The 19,317-nt window shown below is 55.3% G+C and overlaps 1 protein-coding gene across 1 annotated transcript in view; it reads right to left on the bottom strand.

Annotated features, from left to right (window-relative positions):
• Positions 1-2,589: 2,589 nt before the first annotated feature.
• LOC142819585 (uncharacterized) overlaps positions 2,590-19,317 on the bottom strand; it is a 176,921-nt gene continuing 160,193 nt past the window's right edge. The window contains exons 3-4 of the mRNA XM_089772746.1: positions 7,691-8,523; positions 2,590-2,839 (exon numbers count right to left, since the gene is read on the bottom strand). Coding sequence (XP_089628872.1) covers positions 2,810-2,839; positions 7,691-8,523 — 863 coding nt within the window. The 3' untranslated portion in view covers positions 2,590-2,809. The remainder of the gene's footprint in view (positions 2,840-7,690; positions 8,524-19,317) is intronic.

Raw genomic sequence — 19,317 nt, 5'->3', positions numbered from 1 at the left:
CCTCTGCCACAGCCCCCTCCCCAGTGCCTCATTAAACACACTGGCTACGTCTAGACTGGCAGGATTTTCCGGAAATGCTTTCAATGGAAAAATTTTCCGTTAAAAGCATTTTCTGAACAGAGCGTCTAGATTGGCACAGACGCTTTTCCGCAAAAGCACTTTTTGCAGAAAAGCATCCCTGGCCAATCTAGACGCGCTTTTGTGCAAAAAAGCCCCGATCGCCATTTTCGCAATCAGGGCTTTTTTGTGGAAAACAAATCTCAGCTGTCTACACTGGCCCTTTTGCGCAAAACTTTTGCACAAAAGGGACTTTTGCCCGAACAGGAGCAGCATAGTATTTCCGCAAAAACCACTGATTTCTTACAGTAGGAAGTCAGTGCTTTTGTGGAAATTCAAGCGGCCAGTGTAGACAGCTGGCAAGTTTTTCCGGAAAAGCGGCTGATTTTCCAGAAAAACTGGCCAGTCTAGACACAGCCACTGTGCACTGGGGAAACTGAGCCTCTCCTAGCGTTCAGGAAGGACACTATGAAAGATCCCCACTTCGCCGCATCTTGGGACCTCCCCTGCCCGGGCTCCCTGCTCCTGTGTCACTTGGCGAGGGGGTCAGCAGAGTTCAGGTCCAGTGTTCACTTCTGGAAGCTGCGGTTGAAGCACCCAGCGCTGGTCTTGCCTGTTGTACAGAACAGGGCAATTTCAAGTGCTCGTTCAGCCGTTGTCCAATCCCCGATTCTGGCGGAGGCTTAGGGACACCCAGGGCACAGGGGTGTGTATATTCCTGTCCAGTTGGGCTAATGATGGTTGATGCCCGCTGTGATCTTATCTAACTCTTTTGGAATCCACTGACACTTTAGTCTTCTCCCCCTCCCCCGGCTCAGAGCTGCACAGCCGGACTGTGTGCTAGGCAAAGGACTTCCTGCTGTTTGTTTGCAACCTGCTGCCCAGGAGTTTGTTAGGTCACCCCTGGACCATGTGTTTAATGAATCAGTAAAGAGCCCTCCCCATTCCCTCTGCACACTGCTCATGACTGTAGAGACCTCGGTCATATCCCCCTCGGTCACTGAGGCCGTATTAGGAAACCAGCTTTGGAATACATAGCACTCCTGTCTATGATACGGCAGACAGAAACCAACCAAACCCTAAAAGCGACGAGGAGTCCTGTGGCACCTTATAGACTAACTGAAGTGTAGGAGCATAAGCTTTCGTGGGCAAAGACCCACTTCGTCAGATGCATGACCCTAGTGCTCCTTCTGAAAGCCTCCACTTGATTGGTCGCCAGCATGCTCAGAAGAAAGCTGTGACTCAACGTGGCTGAATTATTTTGTCTCAAACATGTATAAACACAATATAGCAGTGTTTCTCAACCAGTGCATCCCAAACCCCTCACCCCTGCCCCACCCCAGAGCTCCCTCCTGCATCCCAAACCCTCCTGCATCCCAAACCCCTCACCCCAGCCCCACCCCAGAGCCCCCTCCTGCATCCCAAGCCCCTCACCCCAGCCCCACTCCAGAGCCCCCTCCTGCATCCCAAACCCCTCACCCCTGCCCCACCCCAGAGCTCCCTCCTGCATCCCAAACCCTCCTGCATCCCAAACCCCTCACCCCGGCCCCACCCCAGAACCCCCTCCTGCATCCCACGCCCCTCACCCCAGCCCCACTCCAGAGCCCCCTCCTGCATCCCAAACCCTCCTGCATCCCAAACCCCTCACCCCGGCCCCACTCCAGAGCCCCCTCCTGCATCCCAAACCCCTCACCCCGGCCCCACCCCAGAACCCCCTCCTGCATCCCACGCCCCTCACCCCAGCCCCACTCCAGAGCCCCCTCCTGCATCCCAAGCCCTCCTGCATCCCAAACCCCTCACCCCGGCCCCACCTCAGATATAAGCACTTGGTCCAGGCAATATCACAGCATGGTGGGGGAGGGGTGTTGAATGGGGCACTTGCAGAGTGAATAGGGTTTCTAACCCTCTCTTGCACCTTGACCAAGAAGCCTGGACTGATATCAGAAGAGGTGACTCCCCCGGGGGAAAGGCTGCTCTCTGAGGCAAGCGGCTCCCTGAGCCTGGAGGCTGAGGGACTCGTACAATAGCCTGACAGCCTGAGGGTCGACCGCGCTGGCACAGTGTGTCCGTGGAGCAGCAGTGGCGCTCTCGGGCCCGGCTGGGTACGTCGGGGCGCAGGCCCCGTGCACTGGGCTCACTACGGGGGTTTGTCAGTTCTGCATTTTGCCCATGGGGTGTTGACGTGAGTCAGAGACTCACAGACGCCGGGGCAGAAGGAACATTCTGACCACGTGATCTGACCTTGTCACGTTACTGGATTTTAAGGGGAGAAGCCAGATCACTGCTGCACCCGTGGGGGGGTGTTTGCCCTAACCTTCACAGGGCCCTGCACCCCCCCGGCAGCACTGGGTGGGAATGGCCCTGGGGACGTCCCCCCGGTGCCCAGCAGCCCGTGGGGCACAGACCCCAAGCCAGGGGGTTGCGTGTGCCCCAAGGGCTGAGGAAGGGGCCTGTGCTGGGCGCTGGGTGTGGCTGGAAAAGCCCCTCAGCAAGGGGCCGGGCGCAGGCCGGAGAGTGAGGAGACTCAGGGGCTCGGTGCTCAGGAAGCTTTAATCTCCCCGGAACCCCCCCCCCCAGCAGGGAAAGCCCCCACCCCAGGGCCTCTGTGGGGCAGGGCGGGTGGGGGGCACCCGGGCGATCAGCGCAGAGCGACCCCCAGAGCCCGGCAGCGGGTTGTGGCGCTTGGGTGAGCGTCGCTCCCAGGACTGGTCGGAACGTTTCCTCAGGCCCCTCGGCGCGGATCCGGCCTGGCTCAGGACAGGATACAACCTCTCTTTGCAGCCTGGAGAAGGAAGCAGACGCCGTCAGCCCCTCAGCTCCCTGGACAAGCCCAGACAGTGACAGATTCTCGGGTTTCCCCATCACTATACCCAGCTCTGCCCCAGGGCTCAGGGCCCCTGCATTGTGTCTGGGTCTCCGGCCCTCTGGGGCCTCTCACAGGCTGAGATAATGAGGGTCCGAGATCTCACCCGACAGACCCACTGAGAACCCTGAGCCTGTGCCCTGTGGTAGGAAGAGGGCTTGACTCAAAAGCCCACGTAGCACAAGCCGGGTGCTCATCCTGAGGCCTGGCTAGCAGAGATCCTGCTCACAGAAGTTGGGGCCCATGGGGCCGAGAGCCAAACACACTCGCTGGTACTAGGCCCAGGTGCAGAACGGTCATTGGTTCTGGCCAGACGTGGAAAGCACGTTCCAGAGGATGGTGCCACCAGCTTGTTAAAAAGAGCCTTGGTGCCCCCACTCCCCACCGGTACCGACCCGGGTCCAGAAAAGGGGCCAAACCGATAGCATGATGGACAGAGACGGTCTGACCAAAGCACGACGTGCAGGGGGAGGGGTGGTAACTAAGTGGGAACCTGACACGTCAGCAGTGACGTGTAACTTGTTTGTACCTGTATACTCCGTGGTGTCTTGGGGGGAGGAGCCTTGTCCAGCTGGGGGCAGTGGGGTTCTCCTACTCACTGAGCTGAGGCCTTTGTTATGGTACCTACACGTGGTGGTTTGGTAGAGTATAGAGGCGCCTACAACTGCACTTCGCTTACACCTGGCCGGCGCCTTCGACCCGTATCTGATTTGGGGGCTGTGGGAGCTCTCTCTGGGCCTCATGTGGTGAGTAATTGTGCAAGTCAACACGGCACACACCAGTGAGCACACGCGTACGCAGACTCCTGGTTATTGTCACTGACAGAGCCAGAGACCTGGCAGGACTCCATAGCGCTAAACCCGACTTACAACCCCCATGACCTGACAACAAGGGTTAGCCGGGAAGAACGTCAGAGCTGCTAGACTGGGTCACACCAAAGGCCCATCCATCCCAGGGTCCTGTCTGCCGACAGTGGCCAATGCCAGATGCCCCAGAGGGAGTGAACTGAACAGGTAATGATCAAGTGATCTCTCTCCTGCCATCCATCTCCACCCTCTGACCAACACAGACCAGGGATACCATCCCTTCCCATCCTGGCTAACAGTTACTGACGGACCTAACCTCCATGCATTTATCTAGCCTGTTAAAGTCCTGCCCTTCACAACCTCCTCTGGCAAGGAGTTCCACAGGACGACTGTGCATTGTGTGAAGACAAACTTGTTTTTGTTTGTTTTGCTGCTTGTTAATTTCATTTGGTGATTCCTGGTTCTTATGTTATGGGAACAAGTACATAACGTTTCCTTATTCACTTTCTCCACACCTTGTCATGATTTTATAGCCCTCTTTCATATACCCCTTAGTCTGCTCTTTTCTAATCTGAAAAGTCCCAGTCTTTTTAATCTCTCTTCATATGGCAGCCGCTACCAGCCTCACGTTTTTGTGGACTTTTTTTTGGTTTGGTTGGTTTTTTTTGTAGATGAGGTGATCACGTCTGTATGCAGTATTCAAAATGTGGGTGTACCGTGGATTTTTATAGAGGCAATAAGGTATTCTCTGTCTTATTCGCTATCCTTCTTAAATGATTCTGTTTGCTTTTTTGATTGCTGTTACACATTGAGTGGAAGTTTTCAGAGAATTATCCACAATGATTCCAAGATCTCGTTTTTGAGGGGTAACAGTTAATACTGTTGCCAGCATTTTGTACATCTAATTTAGATTATGTTTTCAAAAATACATTACTTTGCATTTATCAGCATTAACATTCATTTGCCATTTTGTTGTCCAGTCACTTAGTTTTCTGAGTTCTGTTTGAGGCTCTTCACAGTCTACTATCTTGAGCAGTTTAGTATCATTTGCACATTTTGCCACCTTACTGTTTACCCCTTTCTTTAGACCATTTGTAAATATGTTGAATAGAAATGGTCCCAATATGAACTCATGCAGAATACCACTAGTTACCCTTCTCTTGTCTGAAAACTGACCATTTATTCCTACCCTTTGTTTCCTGCCTTTTAACCAGTTCTCAGTCCATGAGAGGCTCTTCCTTCTAATCCCATGTTAGTTATAATTGGTCCTGCCTTGGGCAGGGGGCTGGACTTGATGACCTACCGTGGTCTCTTCCAGCTCTATGGTTCTATGATTCTATGACAACTTACTTTACTTAAGAGCCTTTGGTGAGGGACCTTGTCAAAGGCTTTCTGGAAATCTAAGTATACTATATCCACTGGATCCCCCTTGTCCGCATGTTTATTGACCCCCCGCAAAGAACCCTAGCAGATTAGTAAGGCAGGAATTCCCTTTCCAGAAACCATGTTGACTTTTTCCCAACAAATTATGTTCATCTATGTGTCTGACAATTCTATACTGTAGTTTCAACCAATTTGCACAATGCTGATGTTAGACGTTCTAGTCTGTAATTACCAGAATCAAATTTAACACCCTTTTTAAACATTGGTGTCACATTAGTTATCTTCCAGTCATTAGGTACGGAAGTTGATGTAAAGGATCGGTTACACACCACAGTTAATAGTTCTGCAATTTCCCATTTGAGTTCTTTCAGAACTCTTGGGTGAATGCCATCTGGTCCCAGGGACTTGTTACTGTTCAGTTTATCAATTTGTTCCAAAACCTCCTCTAATGACACCTCACTCTGGGACAATTCCTCAGATTTGTCACCTAAAAAGAATGCCTCAGGTTTGGGAATCTCCCCAATATCCTCGGCTGTGGAGACCAAAGCAAAGAATTCATTTAGCTTCTCCACTATGACCCTATTGTCCTTTAGTGCTCCTTTAGCATCTCAGTCATCCAGGGACTCACTGGTTGTTTAGCCGGCAACCTACTTCTGATGGACTTACAAACATTTTGCTATTGCTCGTTGAGTTTCTGGCTAGCTGCTCTGGCTGTCCTAGGGCAAAGGAAGAACGGGGAGTCGAAACATTCCCCTGTAACGAGGGGAAACCGGCTCCCTTCAGGAGAAGAGCATCAGCCCCAGGCAGTGGGGGTCCTGCTGGAGGGGGCACCCAGGGCCCCCCTGGGGAGGGTGATGGGGTGCAGACAAAAGGACTTTGACAGGGTGTCCGGGGCGAATGACTCCAGTACCCAACGGTCCCTGGGGATCTCGCCCAGGTGGGGTGAAAGGGAGAAATGGCCCAGAGATGCCGGCGCTGGGAGAGGGTCACAATTCTCGACAAGGATTTGAAACTGGCGCTTGGGCCGCTGCTGTTCCCAAGGGCCAGCCTAGCTGTGTGTTCCTCCAGCGCATGGCGAGCTGTGGGGGATGGAGCCCCTCGGCGCGGGGGGGCCCCCTCCCATCAGGACAGAGCCTCCTGCTGGGAGCCCCATTCAGAGCTCTGGTCCCTTTGGTGCCGTGGATGCTCCTGCAGGGGTAACAGGCTCACGGGGCTGGCGAGAGTCTCAGCCGGCCGGGGGTTTGTTTGTGCAGGGTTTGTGCAGGGTTTGTTTGGCACCAAGCACCACCAGGCGCTGCAGACACTGGGCGCGCTCTGGGCCCTGCGCTCCGGGGAGCAGGCAGAGCAGAGCTTTGCGCCCTCGGCCTATGCTGAAGCCAGCCCGAGGGGGCCCCTGGCGGAGCTGGCTGGGTCTGAGCCAGACCTCACCCGGTCTCAGCTGTGTCAATGGTCAGCCCCTGCCAGCCTGTCACATACTGACCCACACGAGCAGCCCAGCTGGCAGGGCCCCCCAGCCAACAGGAAGGCAGATCCTGTTTCTGCCCACTGGGGGCTCAGTGACCAGCCCGTGTAGCCCTGCCCTGAGAAGGAAGAAATCCTCTGGTGGGGGGGTTAATGCAGCCTGTCTACTCCCTGCTGTCCCCACACTGGCCACTGGGTGTCATAGAATCCTAGAACAGTAGGGCTGTGTCTACACTGAAATCAGCCGCTTTTCCGGAATAACTTGCCAGCTGTCTACACTGGCCGCTTGAATTTCCGGAAAAGCACTGACGATCTACTGTAAAATCATCGGTGCTTTTCTGGAAAAACTATGCTGCTCCCATTCAGGCAAAAGTCCTTTTCCAGAAAACTGTTCCGGAAAAGGGCCAATGTAGACAGCACCGTACTGTTTTCCACAAAAAAGCCCCGATCACGAAAATGACGATCGGGGCTTTTTTGCGGAAAAGCGCGTCTACATTGGCACGGACGCTTTTCCGCAAAAAGTGCTTTTCCGGAAAAGCATCCTGCCAATGTAGACGCGCTTTTTCTGGAAATACTTATAACGGAAAACGGTTCTGTTTTAAGCATTTCCGGAAAATCATGCCAGTGCAGACGTAGCCTAGGACTGGAAGGGCCCCCCAGAGGGCATGGATTCCAGTCCCCTGCCCTCACAGCAGGACCCAGCACCGTCTAGACCATCCCCGACAGGCATCTGTCCAACCTGCTCTTCAATATTTCCCGGGGTGGAGATTCCACAACCTCCCCCAGGCAGTTTATTCCAGTGTTTCTCCAACCTGACAGGCAGGAAGATTTTCCTCATGTCCAACCTAAACTTCCCTGGCTGCAGTTCGAACCATCCCTCTTGCACTTTCCTTAAATTGCTTTCCCCTTTCTGCTGGAAGTAAAGTTTCAAGGATGTTCCCTCTGGTCTTTTTTGCAGGCTTACTCCTACTGCTAGGACTGTAAGTAACCGTGTGCAGAGACGGGGAGAAGACAGCAGTCCTCACTGATGCCTTGATATTAAAAAAATAGTTCCTGGTGCTCGTGGAGTAAACGCCCCGTGCATAACCCCGACAGCCCCTCCAACCCCACAGGGACTCACCAATTCCTGCTGCAGCTTCTCCTCCCGCTCTTTTGCCTCCTTCTTCAGCTGCTCCATCTGCTCTTTCATCAGCTTGTCTCTCTCTAGGAATTCCTGCTGCAGCTTCTCCTCCCGCTCCTTTGCCTCCTTCTTCAGCTGCTCCACCTGCTCTTTCATCTGCTTGTCTCTCTCTAGGAATTCCTGATGCTTCTTTTCCTCCCACTCCTTTGCCTCCTTCTGCCGTCTGTCCACCTCCTCTTTCATCAGCTTGTCTCTCTCTAGGAATTCCTGCTGCTGCTGCTTCCCCTGATCTTTTCCCTCCTTCTGCAGCTGCTCCAGTTGCTCTTTCATCAGCTTTTCTCTCTCTAGAAATTCCTGCTTCTTCTTCTCCTCCCACTCCTTTGTCTCCTTCTGCTGTCTGTCCGCCTCCTGTTTCAGCAGCTTGTCTCTCTCCAAGAATTCCTGCTGCAGCTTCTTCTCACGCTCCAGTGCCTCCTTCTTCAGCTGCTCCATCTGCTCTTTCATCAGCTTCTCTCTTTCTAGGAATTCCTGCTGCAGCTTCTTCTCCCGCTCCTTTGCCTCCTTCTGTAGCTGCTCCACCTCCTTTTTCAGCAGCTCCGATCTCTCTTTGAAGCCCTCCTGCAGCAGCTTCTCCTGCTCCATGAGCTTGCTCTGCACAGCTGCCTCCCTCTCCTGCTTCAGCTTTTCAATCTCCTCTTTCATCTTGGCTTCCACCTGCTTAATGTTCTCCTGGTGGCTGCGTTCTAGGTCCCTCATCTGCTGCTCCAGCTGCTGCCTCCTCTCCTCCTCTGCCTTGCGCTGCTGCTCCAGCTGCTCCAACCTCGCCTGGTCAGCTGTGGAAATGGGAAATGCAAAGAACCCAGCATCAGCCCCCTGCTGTGCAGTCTGCATGGGGCAGAGAGCGCCCAGCCCGGCAGACAGGGGCTGGGGCTGATTCTAACCTGGCAGCTGCCTCTCCACAGGAGGCGCCGGTCAGTTTCCATGGCGATACAATGGCCACCCCTGCTCCACAGGTCAGGCTGCAGGTGGGTTCCCACAGACCGGACTGGGCCCCACTTTGGGCCCCAGAGAACGCCGGGTCAGGCTGAGGGGTCACGTTACGCTTGGCCAAGGACTGACTTGTCCTGCAAGCGGGAAGTGACCCAGCCAGGGCAAGAGAGCTGGGACCTTCCTGCCAGTCACACCCCCAGCCCAGACACCCCGCGTGTCCCCGCAGGGAGAGAGATGGGCGGGAAGTTCCCGTCTGTCTCCCACCTGCAGCAGTGGGTCACTGGGGGAGGGTCACGGGCCCTCTGCTGGGGGTGGCAGCAAACCAAACCCACCTTCCCACTGACTGGGGCAGCCCTACCCAGACCCCACCCCCGCTAGACAGATGGGCAGAGCCCCGAGGGGATGACACGGGCTGGAAAGGGTTAAGTGCCTTGCAGCTACATGGCCCAATTCACCCTGTAACGGCAAAGGAGAGCCGTGTGTGAATGGGAGTTAGGGCCCTTCCCTACAAACAGCCAACACAGGCCTGGCCAGTGGACGAGAGCTCTGACAGGCGACCTGCAGCCTGAGAGACCTGGGGCAGCACCAATCGGACATGCCCACGTCTCTCTGGCCAGGAGAGTTTGGTGGTGCTGCAGCCTCTGACTACCAGGCCGCACTGCCCCCATGGACCTGGCTGCCTGGCAGGGAGAGGCTCCCGCTCGCAGTCTGCCAAGGACTTAGTAGGCACCGTGCCCCAGCTGAGCTGAAACTAGAGCTCAGCTGCAAGTGAGAGAGGTGCTGGGGCTCAGGCAATTGGTTTCCATTCATAACTAAAGCAGCTAGCCCAGAAGTGCCAGCACTATGCCCTGCCAGGCCCAGAGGTGCCAGGGCCAAACCCCTAGAAAGTTTTGGGAAGTGGCACTGGGGTTTCACCTTCACCAATAGAAGTTCAAATCCCCCCAGCTGTGGATCTCTGAATCTGACTTGCCCCTCTTAAGGCCCCCACATTTCAAAGGGCTCCGTGTGAGCGCACGGTGTTTGGGTGCCTGAGAAAGGTCGACCTTTACCCAGAGGTTGTTATGCAGCTGTAGCGACACAGGAGCTGCCTTGTGACTGACAAACAGAGCCAGCCCTCGCTGGCAAGCGCTGGCCGAGTGAAGTGGTGAATGTGTTCAGGGTGGTGCACGGGTTGGAGGGCACTGGCAGAGATAAGGGGTGTCATAAATCTAGCGCTAGAAAACATACCGGCCCCGACCCACGTGATCTCTGTCTACGACTCTGTATCCAGCTGCTGAAAAGTTCTTTGTACTCAGATAAACCCGAATGGGGAGCCCAGGGAAGGAATGCATGTGATCAGTAATGGGACGTAGATAAGCCTTTCCCCGACTCTCTTCACTCACCCACCACTGTGTCTATACAACCAGAGGGGAAGCGCTGGGGACTGGCAGGGGAGTTCTGCTGTTGCAGATGTTTTCTGTGCTTTATAAAATCATGACATTTAAGGTACCTCGGGGTACTCCATCAGCCCCCCTTTCTGAAAGCCAAAAAGACTTTTTCCTTCCCATTGGTAAAGGGGCCCCAGCCAGAATATTGTGTCTAAAGCTGATTCCATGGCAGGAATTCCTATAATTCTGGTGTCCGTTTTAAAATTAGTCTTGTGAACTAAGTAACTGGGTGTGATTATTGGTGTAATGGCAATTGTACTTGGATGTTCCTGTTGAAATATTCCTATTGTGTCTGTTTTGTGTATGTAAATGAGGAATGTGTGTGCTAGGAGAGAAACACAGAGCGAAGGTCAGATGTTCTAGGGAGAAGTCAAGGACAGGTGTAAAAGTACCAGGAGATTGCTGTCTACCCCTATCAAAATGTGAATAAAAAGCCAATTGACAACTGTAGAACAATGTTTCCCAAACGGTATTCCTCAGAACCCCAGGGTTCCGCGACGTGAAAATAAGGTTCCACAAAAAAATTCTGTTACAATCAGGGTATGTCTACACTACCCCGCTAGTTCGAACTAGCGGGGTAATGTATGCATACCGCACTTGCTAATGAAGCCCGGGATTTGAATTTCCCGGGCTTCATTAGCATAAGCGGGGAGCCGCCATTTTTAAATCCCCGCTGCTTCGAACCCCGTGTAGCGCGGCTACACGGGGCTCGAACTAGGTAGTTCGGACTAGGGTCCTATTCCGAACTACCGTTACTCCTCGTGAAACGAGGTGTACCGGTAGTTCGGAATAGGCACCCTAGTCCGAACTACCTAGTTCGAGCCCCGTGTAGCCGCGCTACACGGGGTTCGAAGCAGCGGGGATTTAAAAATGGCGGCTCCCCGCTTATGCTAATGAAGCCCGGGAAATTCAAATCCCGGGCTTCATTAGCAAGTGCGGTATGCATACATTACCCCGCTAGTTCGAACTAGCGGGGTAGTGTAGACATACCCTCACATTTTATGATTTAAATAATAATAATAATTAATATTGTGTGATTTTTGTTTTTAAACATGGGCAATTCAACTAAATATTGATCTCATGACTTCATTTAGCACATGTTTATTGTTAAACTTACTTATTTGTGGTCTCCTGTTTCAGCTTCATATATTAGACTCTTATTAGGGGTTCTGCAAAATTCTTTCGAGTTTAAAAGGGTTCCGTGGCCGGATAAAACTGGGAAGCGCTGCTCTAGACGATAAGGCAGTCCCGGGGGCTGCATGTTTATATTTTCTTTCCTAACACGTACGGCCAGTTACATTCTATCTTTGTAGTCACCACGTTTCGAGTCTCTGAACTCCCTTCCCTGTGCGTCGTTGCCAGTGAGCGTGCACGGAGTGTGTTATGACTCTGCCCAGGTGGTGTCTCTCCATGGCCTGTCGATGACGTGGTGAGTCAATCGATGGATGAGATGGTATCTCCCTGGGGTCCAGCACTGAGAGAGACGTGCGGGGTGGGATTTGGCTGGGGCTTTACTTGGAGATTCGTGGGTGGCTCTGGGCGCGTTCATCCCCACATGATTATGCTGAGGGATAACAGCGCTCAGCGGGGCTACTGATGGTCACCAGCAAGGCCGCGTGAGAGACAGCCCAGGCTAGAGACAGTGAAGGGGAAACAGCCGTCCCAGGGGACCCCATCCCCGTCTGTACCGCAGCGAGCTCTGGCCCTGCCTGTGTGCTGTGTGGAGGGCCCGGCTCAGCCAGACCAGGGAAAAGGGGGGCTGGGCTGGCAGATGTGGCTGGCTCTGTGGCATCTCAAGCACCTCAGGTGACATCCCAGGTCCTGAGTGTCACGCTGCCCCATGGGAGAACTCTACTAGCGCCAACCGGCAACGCCGACCCTGCTGCCATTGCACTGAGCATCCTCTGGGGGGCGTCATTCAGAGTCGCATCCTAGGCGGGTAGCAGGGAGCCGCACAGACGCCGGCTGGGCACGGGGACAGGAGAGGAGCGGAGCAGGCCCTGGTTAATGACAAACACCAACAGCAGGACATTTCAAAGGGCCTCGGAAGCAGGAAGAGTCTGGTCTCTGTTGGCAGCGCTGACCCTGGGCTCTGCTTCTTGGCTCTCAGTCCTGGCTCTAGGCAGAGGCCAGTCACCTCCTCTAACCGCTCAGCTGTGTCTGCTCCGACACTGGGCTCAGCCGCCCTGTCCTGACCAAGGGCCGTCTGAGCAGCCCACAAGAGATAAGAAGGAGACAAGAGCTGACAAGGGGCCCAGCCCAGGCTGTCGTGGGATAAGAGGGAAGGTCCTTTCATGGACTGGTAACGGGTTAAAAGACAGGAAACAAAGGGTAGGAATAAATGGGCAGTTTTCAGATTGGAGAGAGGTAACTAGTGGGGTCCCCCACGGATCTGTTGTGGGACCAGTCCTATTCAACTCATTCATAAATGATCTAGCGAAAGGGACGAACAGGGAGGTGGTGAAATCTGCAGATGACCCCAAACCGCTCAAGAGAGTTAAGACCAAAGCAGACTGTGAAGCTTCAAGAAGATCTCCCCAAACTAGGAGACTTGGCAACAAAACGGCAGATGAATGTTGATGCAGATCAATGTAGAGTAATGCACACTGGAAAAAATAACCCCACTAGCCATTCAATATGACGGGGGCTGATTTAGCTACAACCGCTGCAGAGAGAGATCTAGGAGTCACTGTGGACAGTTCTCTGAAAACACCCCTCCGTGTGCAGCAGCAGCCAGAACAAAGCTGGGGCGTCTCGGACGCCGGGGGGCTGAGCCGCCTGCCCTCGCCAGGAGGAGATGCAGAGGGCGGGGGTGCGTAGGGCCAGCTCCAAAGATGAGGTTAGGCTCCTAACTCCCATTGTCCTTGGCTCACACTGAGCGGATGGGCTGGGGGAAGCGCTTCTCTCTGCTCAGCCATTCTGAGCTAGGGACCCGTCCCTGTGTCCCTCACCCAGGTCGCCCCATTCTCTGCAGAACCCAGAGCCAGAGAGAGCCCCCCAGCGAGCCAGTGGCTGGGGCTCTCGCTGGGGAAGTGGGAGACCTGGGCTCTAATTCCTGCTCTGCCTGCTGAGTGCAGGGACCGGCAGGGTCTCCGACATAGGAAACTTGCCTTGGGCCTGAGGGAGCAAGTGGCAGAGGGGAGGACCAGGGTCCAGCGGTTCTGGCTCTCCCCGGGATGTGACAAGCCAGCTGCCAGCCACGGTTAGCATGCACGCTCAGTCAGTCACGAGACGCTGCCAGCCCGGTACCAGGTCAGGGCCACGGGCCAATTCCCTCGCTGTTAATGGAGCTCTCGAGGGCTGTAAAAGAGCGTTTGGTGTTTAAAATTCATGCTTAGGGCTGGTTCCTCCCACCGGTCTCACTTGTCAGCGTCCTGGTCTCAAGAAGGGCGAACATCGACATGAGCGTGGCCTGGAACTGAGCTGCCGTGGCTGGTGAAGTGCTAAGGAAGAGCGTAACCAGTGCTTTTTGTTACAAAAACGGTGCCGGTACTCCAGGGGGCTGAAATGCACCATGGCCCCTTTAAGAGCCGTGTGTCCCGAGCGGGCTTCTGCCAGGAGCCAAGCCACCCCAGGAGAATGCCGGTCGCCAGAGGGGAATCCCATTCAACTGAGGAATGCTGGGAAAATAGGTAGCTCAATGTCCCCAAAAAAGCACTGAGCGTAACAGAACCGTGCTGATTTCCAAGCAAGCGGCCAGTCTGGCGCTGACAGGCAGTTTCACACACACACTGCGGGCCTCGCTCCCAGCTGGGAAAGGTAGGCCCAGGCGGGCAGGGTGGCTGTCAGAGAGGTTTGTGAAGAGGCTACAAGCAGGGGTGTAAGGAAAGGACCTTCACCTCTGGACTGTTTGGACTCTGGCACGGAGGGACGGCAGATGTGAGTGGAGATGCCCAGATACCCCGGAAAGACTCTTGGCAAACCGGCCGTTCATTGCATCACTGTTACCGCTGGGATTCCAAACTGTGACTCCCCTGGGAATACGTTTGACCTGCATTAAACCTTCCACATCGTCCCTCCTTCCCACTGAGCTCATCGCCCTTCACTCCATTCTCTGCCCAACTGGCTGCCAGGGCTGCCCGTGCTGCAGGCTCTGGGGAACCAACTGCTCTGGGCCGGGGGCGGGACGCTGGGACGGGGAGAACTGATGTGCTGGGAGGTTTGGCTGACGGGGCTGTTCTCACTAAGTTCTGTCGATCGGGGGGGAGACAGACGGGGGGCTCAGGGGCGGCCTGTGACTCTGTGCTGAGACTGGGGGTAACCCAGGAGTGCACGGTTGTTACTGACGCGGGGAAGTTGACCTCTAGGACCCCCCACCTGCGTGTGTCTGACAGTCTCCCTGAGACCGGCGCTCACAGCGATGAGCCTCCCCAGACAGCCTGATGGGTGAACAAAGTGGAACAGCTTCAACAGAGCAACCGAGCAGCCCCTGTAGCTCCCAAAGCACAACCCGGAAATGGGAGACTGCCAATGGCCGTGGTGTTCGCTGTAGGGACACCCCTGAGCCCCGGATGGCCGTGGATCCCCAGAGGATTCAGGGGGTCTGGCGCAAAGCAAGTTCAGGGGCCCCTTCCTGGGTCTCCCTGTCTCAGACCTCAGCCTTCAGACATTCTTGTGGGGGCGGGGCCCAGGGCCTGGGACAATTTGCCCCACTTGGCCTCCCTACCCCACCCTGGGCTGCCCTGTGGATTCCCAGCTGTAGCTCTGTTCTACTGAGGGCTTCGTGGCGGAGAGGGGTTGTTGCTGAAATGATTGAAAAATGGAAAGAAACCTGCTTAAAACCCTTCCCCAGGGACTTACCTGCCTGGTTCTTTTCCATCTCTGACTATTTCGTTGGCCTGGAGAATGGAGGCTGCTTCTGTCTTCTTGCTGCCCACGAACTGCTGCAGCACCTGCTCCGCCTGGGGACGAGGGGGCAGGTCAGTCCCTGCACTCAAGGCTGCGCTGGGCGCGAGGGGCACAAGGTGCTGATCTCTGGGCGGGGGCACCAGCAGGGGGAGAATTGCCCGACAAGAACTCAGCCACTCGCCAGAGCAAATCGCCCCCGAGACGCGGCCGGGAGCTGGAAATCCGTGAAGGGAGGCTGCCGAGTGACCCGCAGAAAACCCCCAGAGCCTGCCAGTGCCCCAGCTGCAGCTCGGAATCCCACTGGGCGTGAACGTGTCATTTATCCTGACACGCCAAAGCCTCTAATCTGTCCAGGTCACTCTGGACCGTATCCCTGCCCTGCAGCGTATCTACCTCTCCCCTGGATTAGTGTCATCTGCAGACTTGCTGAGGTTACAATCCATCCCTTCAGCCAGGTCATTAATAAAGATATTGAATAAAACCAGTCCTAGAACCGATCCTTGGGACACTCTGCTCGAAACCGACTGTGAACCTGGCATTGAGCTGTTGATCACTACCCGTTGGGTCCTACTGTCTAGCCGGCTTTCTCTCCACCTTACAGTCCATGTATCCAAACCAGATGGCCTTAACTTGCTGGCAAGAATACTGAGGGAGACTGTATCAAAAGCCGGAGTACAAGTGTGGTGTCGCTCTCCCAGCTGGTGGCACAGGAATGGCTGGGGAGTTCTTTTGTCTCCAGGAATCCAGGCTGGGAGCCCCATTTTCTCTGCCCGAGAAAGCAAAGCCCTGTCTGTGCAGTGTCAGCTAAGGCACTGCATGGGCACCGACTTCCCCTCTCGCTGGGAGGCCGGGAGTGGGGGGGTGCTGGATCGGAGGTGAGGAGTTGGTCAGTGGGGCCACCCGTGGGTGAGAGGCACAGGAAGGAGGGAGGCAGAGGCAGACTCTGGCTGCCGAGGGGGGCTCAGAACCCACCAACCCCCCAGAGTTAGGATTCACTAGTCCAGGTCAGTGAAGGGCCAAGCCTGTGGACAGAATCGTTAGCAGGAGGCCTAGCTAACAAAGGGTGAAGCACGAAACACAGAGCTAGGCTGTGAGCCAAGGCAGCCCCCTCACAGACCTTGGCATTGAGCAGGGTCTGGAACGGATTGGAGACAAGTCCAGGTGCAAACAGTCATTGGGGCTGATCTTGAGTTGCAGACCCACAACTCACTGAGAGGGGCCTGGAAATCCGCTCCCCAGTTCAGGAAGAGCTGACGGGGCGTCCTCCCCGATACCGAGCAGGGCTCAGGGAGAGGGCTGACACGTCAGTGAGTGATGATGTGCACCCCTCACGCATGGCAACGTGTGTGTGTGTGTGTGTGTGTGTGTGAGCGCACTGCTAATTGTGCGCTGTTGCCAATGCCGTGTACTGCTTATTGTTCCCTTTGTCTCTATAGGGATGTACCTGCAGGCAAACCTATCGAGAGGCACCACCTGTCATTCCTAAAGACTTGGAATGGGGATTTAAGCCACCTTCTCCAAGAGAACCTGAGGGTGACACCTGTGTGGTAGCAAACGTGAACCTGAGCGATGGGCGGAGCACACATGGAATCTCTTAGACGATTGGCTTATTGGGCTCATCATGTCTTGGTGCTCGAACCTATCCAGGGGCTCGGGAACTCCCAGCCCGACGCTGGAACTCCCACCCCATCACTTCTCTCTGCCCATCCGCCAGATGTAATCGCTGGTAATCAGCTGTTTGGCCCTGCCTCTCGGAGCCTGATAAGGGAAGGGACACTCCACCCTCTGTGTGTAATCAAAGCCATGGTGCTTGAATCTACACGGCGTCAAACTTCGGTTCCTTCAGTCAGGAGACAGGAATTCAGCCACTCGCGCTCTGGGGGGTTATTTGGCTTTTGCCCGGCTGTGACTGTGGCAATAGCTCAGGGGTAGAAGGTGCAGGACTGGAGGCCACCTGCCCCTCTGCAATGCCGTTAGCACCGAACAAACCCGCCTGCTTGTTCTTCCAAGCGGTTACCCTGCCTGGCGAGTCAGCGCAGCTTTGAGGCTTCACTGTGCAGAAGAAAATGCAGCTTCTAACCATCTCGGTGAGAATGATACAAGACTCAGAAACTGTCTCTGGAGGTTCCCAAAACTTTCCAAACCGTTTATGTTTAGCAGTTCACATCCCCCGTCTCTGCTGCTGCCTGATTCTCTGCTTCCTGATCCAACTGCGCTGGGTGGGGAGCAGGCAGCTTGTAACGCTCAGGACCTAACGCTGCAGCTCCGCTGTCTGTGCAAGTTTGCAAGAGGCCAGAAGCGCATCTCTTACCTCCCCTGGAAAGGCTCCAGGTGCTGATTCTGTCGGAGTCTGACGTCCTGCAGCAGCCTGGCTGTTTGCCTGGGATCTCTGCTCCTCGCCCGCTCGCCCTGGCTCCAGCTGGCTGCTTTTCAAGCCCCGTCATTTATAGCTTAAGACTAGAAAGTGAAAGGAGCAGTGATGTCTGCCCCAGGCCCCGTAAGTGCCCCCTTAGTTAATGAGTAAGAGAACGATGGCTGGGGGGAGGGGTGGAAGGTGGCAGGGAGCTGAACTGGATGGGAGGGAAGGGGGGGCCTGGTTAGAGAGGGAAGCCGGGGCCTCCAGGTGCTACGTGTGGGGCGGGGAGTGGATGGCAGTTTTGTTCCTCCTCCCTGCTCTCATTCCCCATCCTCTCTCCATTCCTGACCCAACTGCTGCAGCGCAGTCCAGCCATGGACCCTGCCCTGCCCCCACCTCCCCGGCAAGCCCCAGCCCCCCACTCTGGCACAGCCGGCCTGGACCAGCCTTGGCAGGGGTTGGTCCAACCTGGCCTTAAAACCCTCCAGTGACGCAGTCACCAGCGTGGCCCCTGGGAGCCGATTCCAGAGCTGAACGGCCCGGGGAGGTAAGAGCCTGTCTCCTGCTCTCCATGCTACTTCTCCTCTGCTGCAGGTCGCACCCGCCGCGTCTTCCCTTCCCTTCCCAGAACGTGGGGAGCTGCCCCTGTGCACTCTGCACTTACCGCGGTGCCGCTCCTCCCGTCTGCGTGCAGGGAGATCCGTGCTTTCTCCCAGAACAGCTTATTCCTGTACGAGAAGGGGAAGAAGCCACCTGCTATCCAGGTACCCACCACCGCACGGCCCTGGCTGTACTGGTGTATCTGGGGGACATCTCCTCTGGGATCCCAGCCCACGTCATCTCGCCGCACTACTGCCGACGACGCAGCCATGCTGAGGGTCGAAGAGGGCCCACGGCTCCCCTCCGACACAGAAGAACCACAGAAATCACATCCCTCGCCGGCCCCGTGGTCCTCGGTCATGTAAGGACAGAGCAGGCCTGAGGGGAGGTCTCCCTGCAGCCGGGGGTGTGGCCCTCAGGGCAGACAGACAGATGGACGGACTCTGGCTTCGCTCCAGCTGTCAGGCTGAAAAAGGGTTTATTGGGGTGACTTGCGTTCACCGCCCACGTCCAGCTCCGCCCAGCTCCCTGGGTCCCAGCTCCGGCTCCCCTCCCCCGTGCTCACACTGCTGTTTCTCATGCCTGGTGTGAGCAGAGCTCAGGAGAGTCCATCTGCCCGGGCCGGAGTCACACCACCCCCAGCTGCAGTATGGATGGAGCTGGAGCATCTCAGGTGCCCTGGGCCAGGAAGCCCTTTTGCAAAGGGGAAATGGACCTTGTGAAGTTGCCAGGTTGGGGGGAGAGGTAGATACGCTTAAGGGCAGAGATAGGGTACAGAATGACTGAGACAAATTGGAGGATTGGGCCACTAAAAATCTGATGAGGTTCAACAAGGACAAGTGTAGAGTCCTGCACTTGGGACGGAAGAATCCCAAGCATAGTTACAAGCTGGGGACCAACCGGTTAAGTAGTAGTTCTGCAGAAAAGGACCTGGGGGTTACAGTGGATGAGAAGCTGGATATGAGTCAACAGTGTGTCCTTGTAGCCAAGAAGGCTAATGGCATATTAGGCTGCATTAAGAGGAGCATTGCCAGCAGATCCAGAGATGTCATTATTCCCCTTTATTCGGCTTTGGTGAGGCCGCATCTGGAGTATTGTGTCCAGTTCTGGGCCCCCCACTACAAAAAGGATGTGGACGCATTGGAGAGGGTCCGGCGGAGGGCAACCAAAATGATTAGGGGGCTGGAGCATATGACTTATGAGGAGAGGCTGAGGGAGTTGGGTCTGTTTAGTCTGCAGAAGCGAAGAGTGAGGGGGAATTTGAGAGCAGCCTTCAACTTCCTGAAGGGGGGTTCCAAAGAGGATGGAGAGAGGCTGTTCTCAGTAGTGACAGATGACGGAACAAGGAGCAATGGTCTCAAGTTGTGGTGGGAGAGGTCCAGATTGGATATTAGGAAAAACTATTT

The sequence above is a fragment of the Pelodiscus sinensis genome, chromosome 22 (genome assembly GCF_052426305.1).
Source record: "Pelodiscus sinensis isolate ZL-2025 chromosome 22, ASM5242630v1, whole genome shotgun sequence".
Classification (NCBI taxonomy): Eukaryota; Metazoa; Chordata; order Testudines; family Trionychidae; genus Pelodiscus; species Pelodiscus sinensis.
Note: the sequence above shows the minus strand (reverse complement) of the source record. Positions and strands in the feature narration are given on the sequence as shown.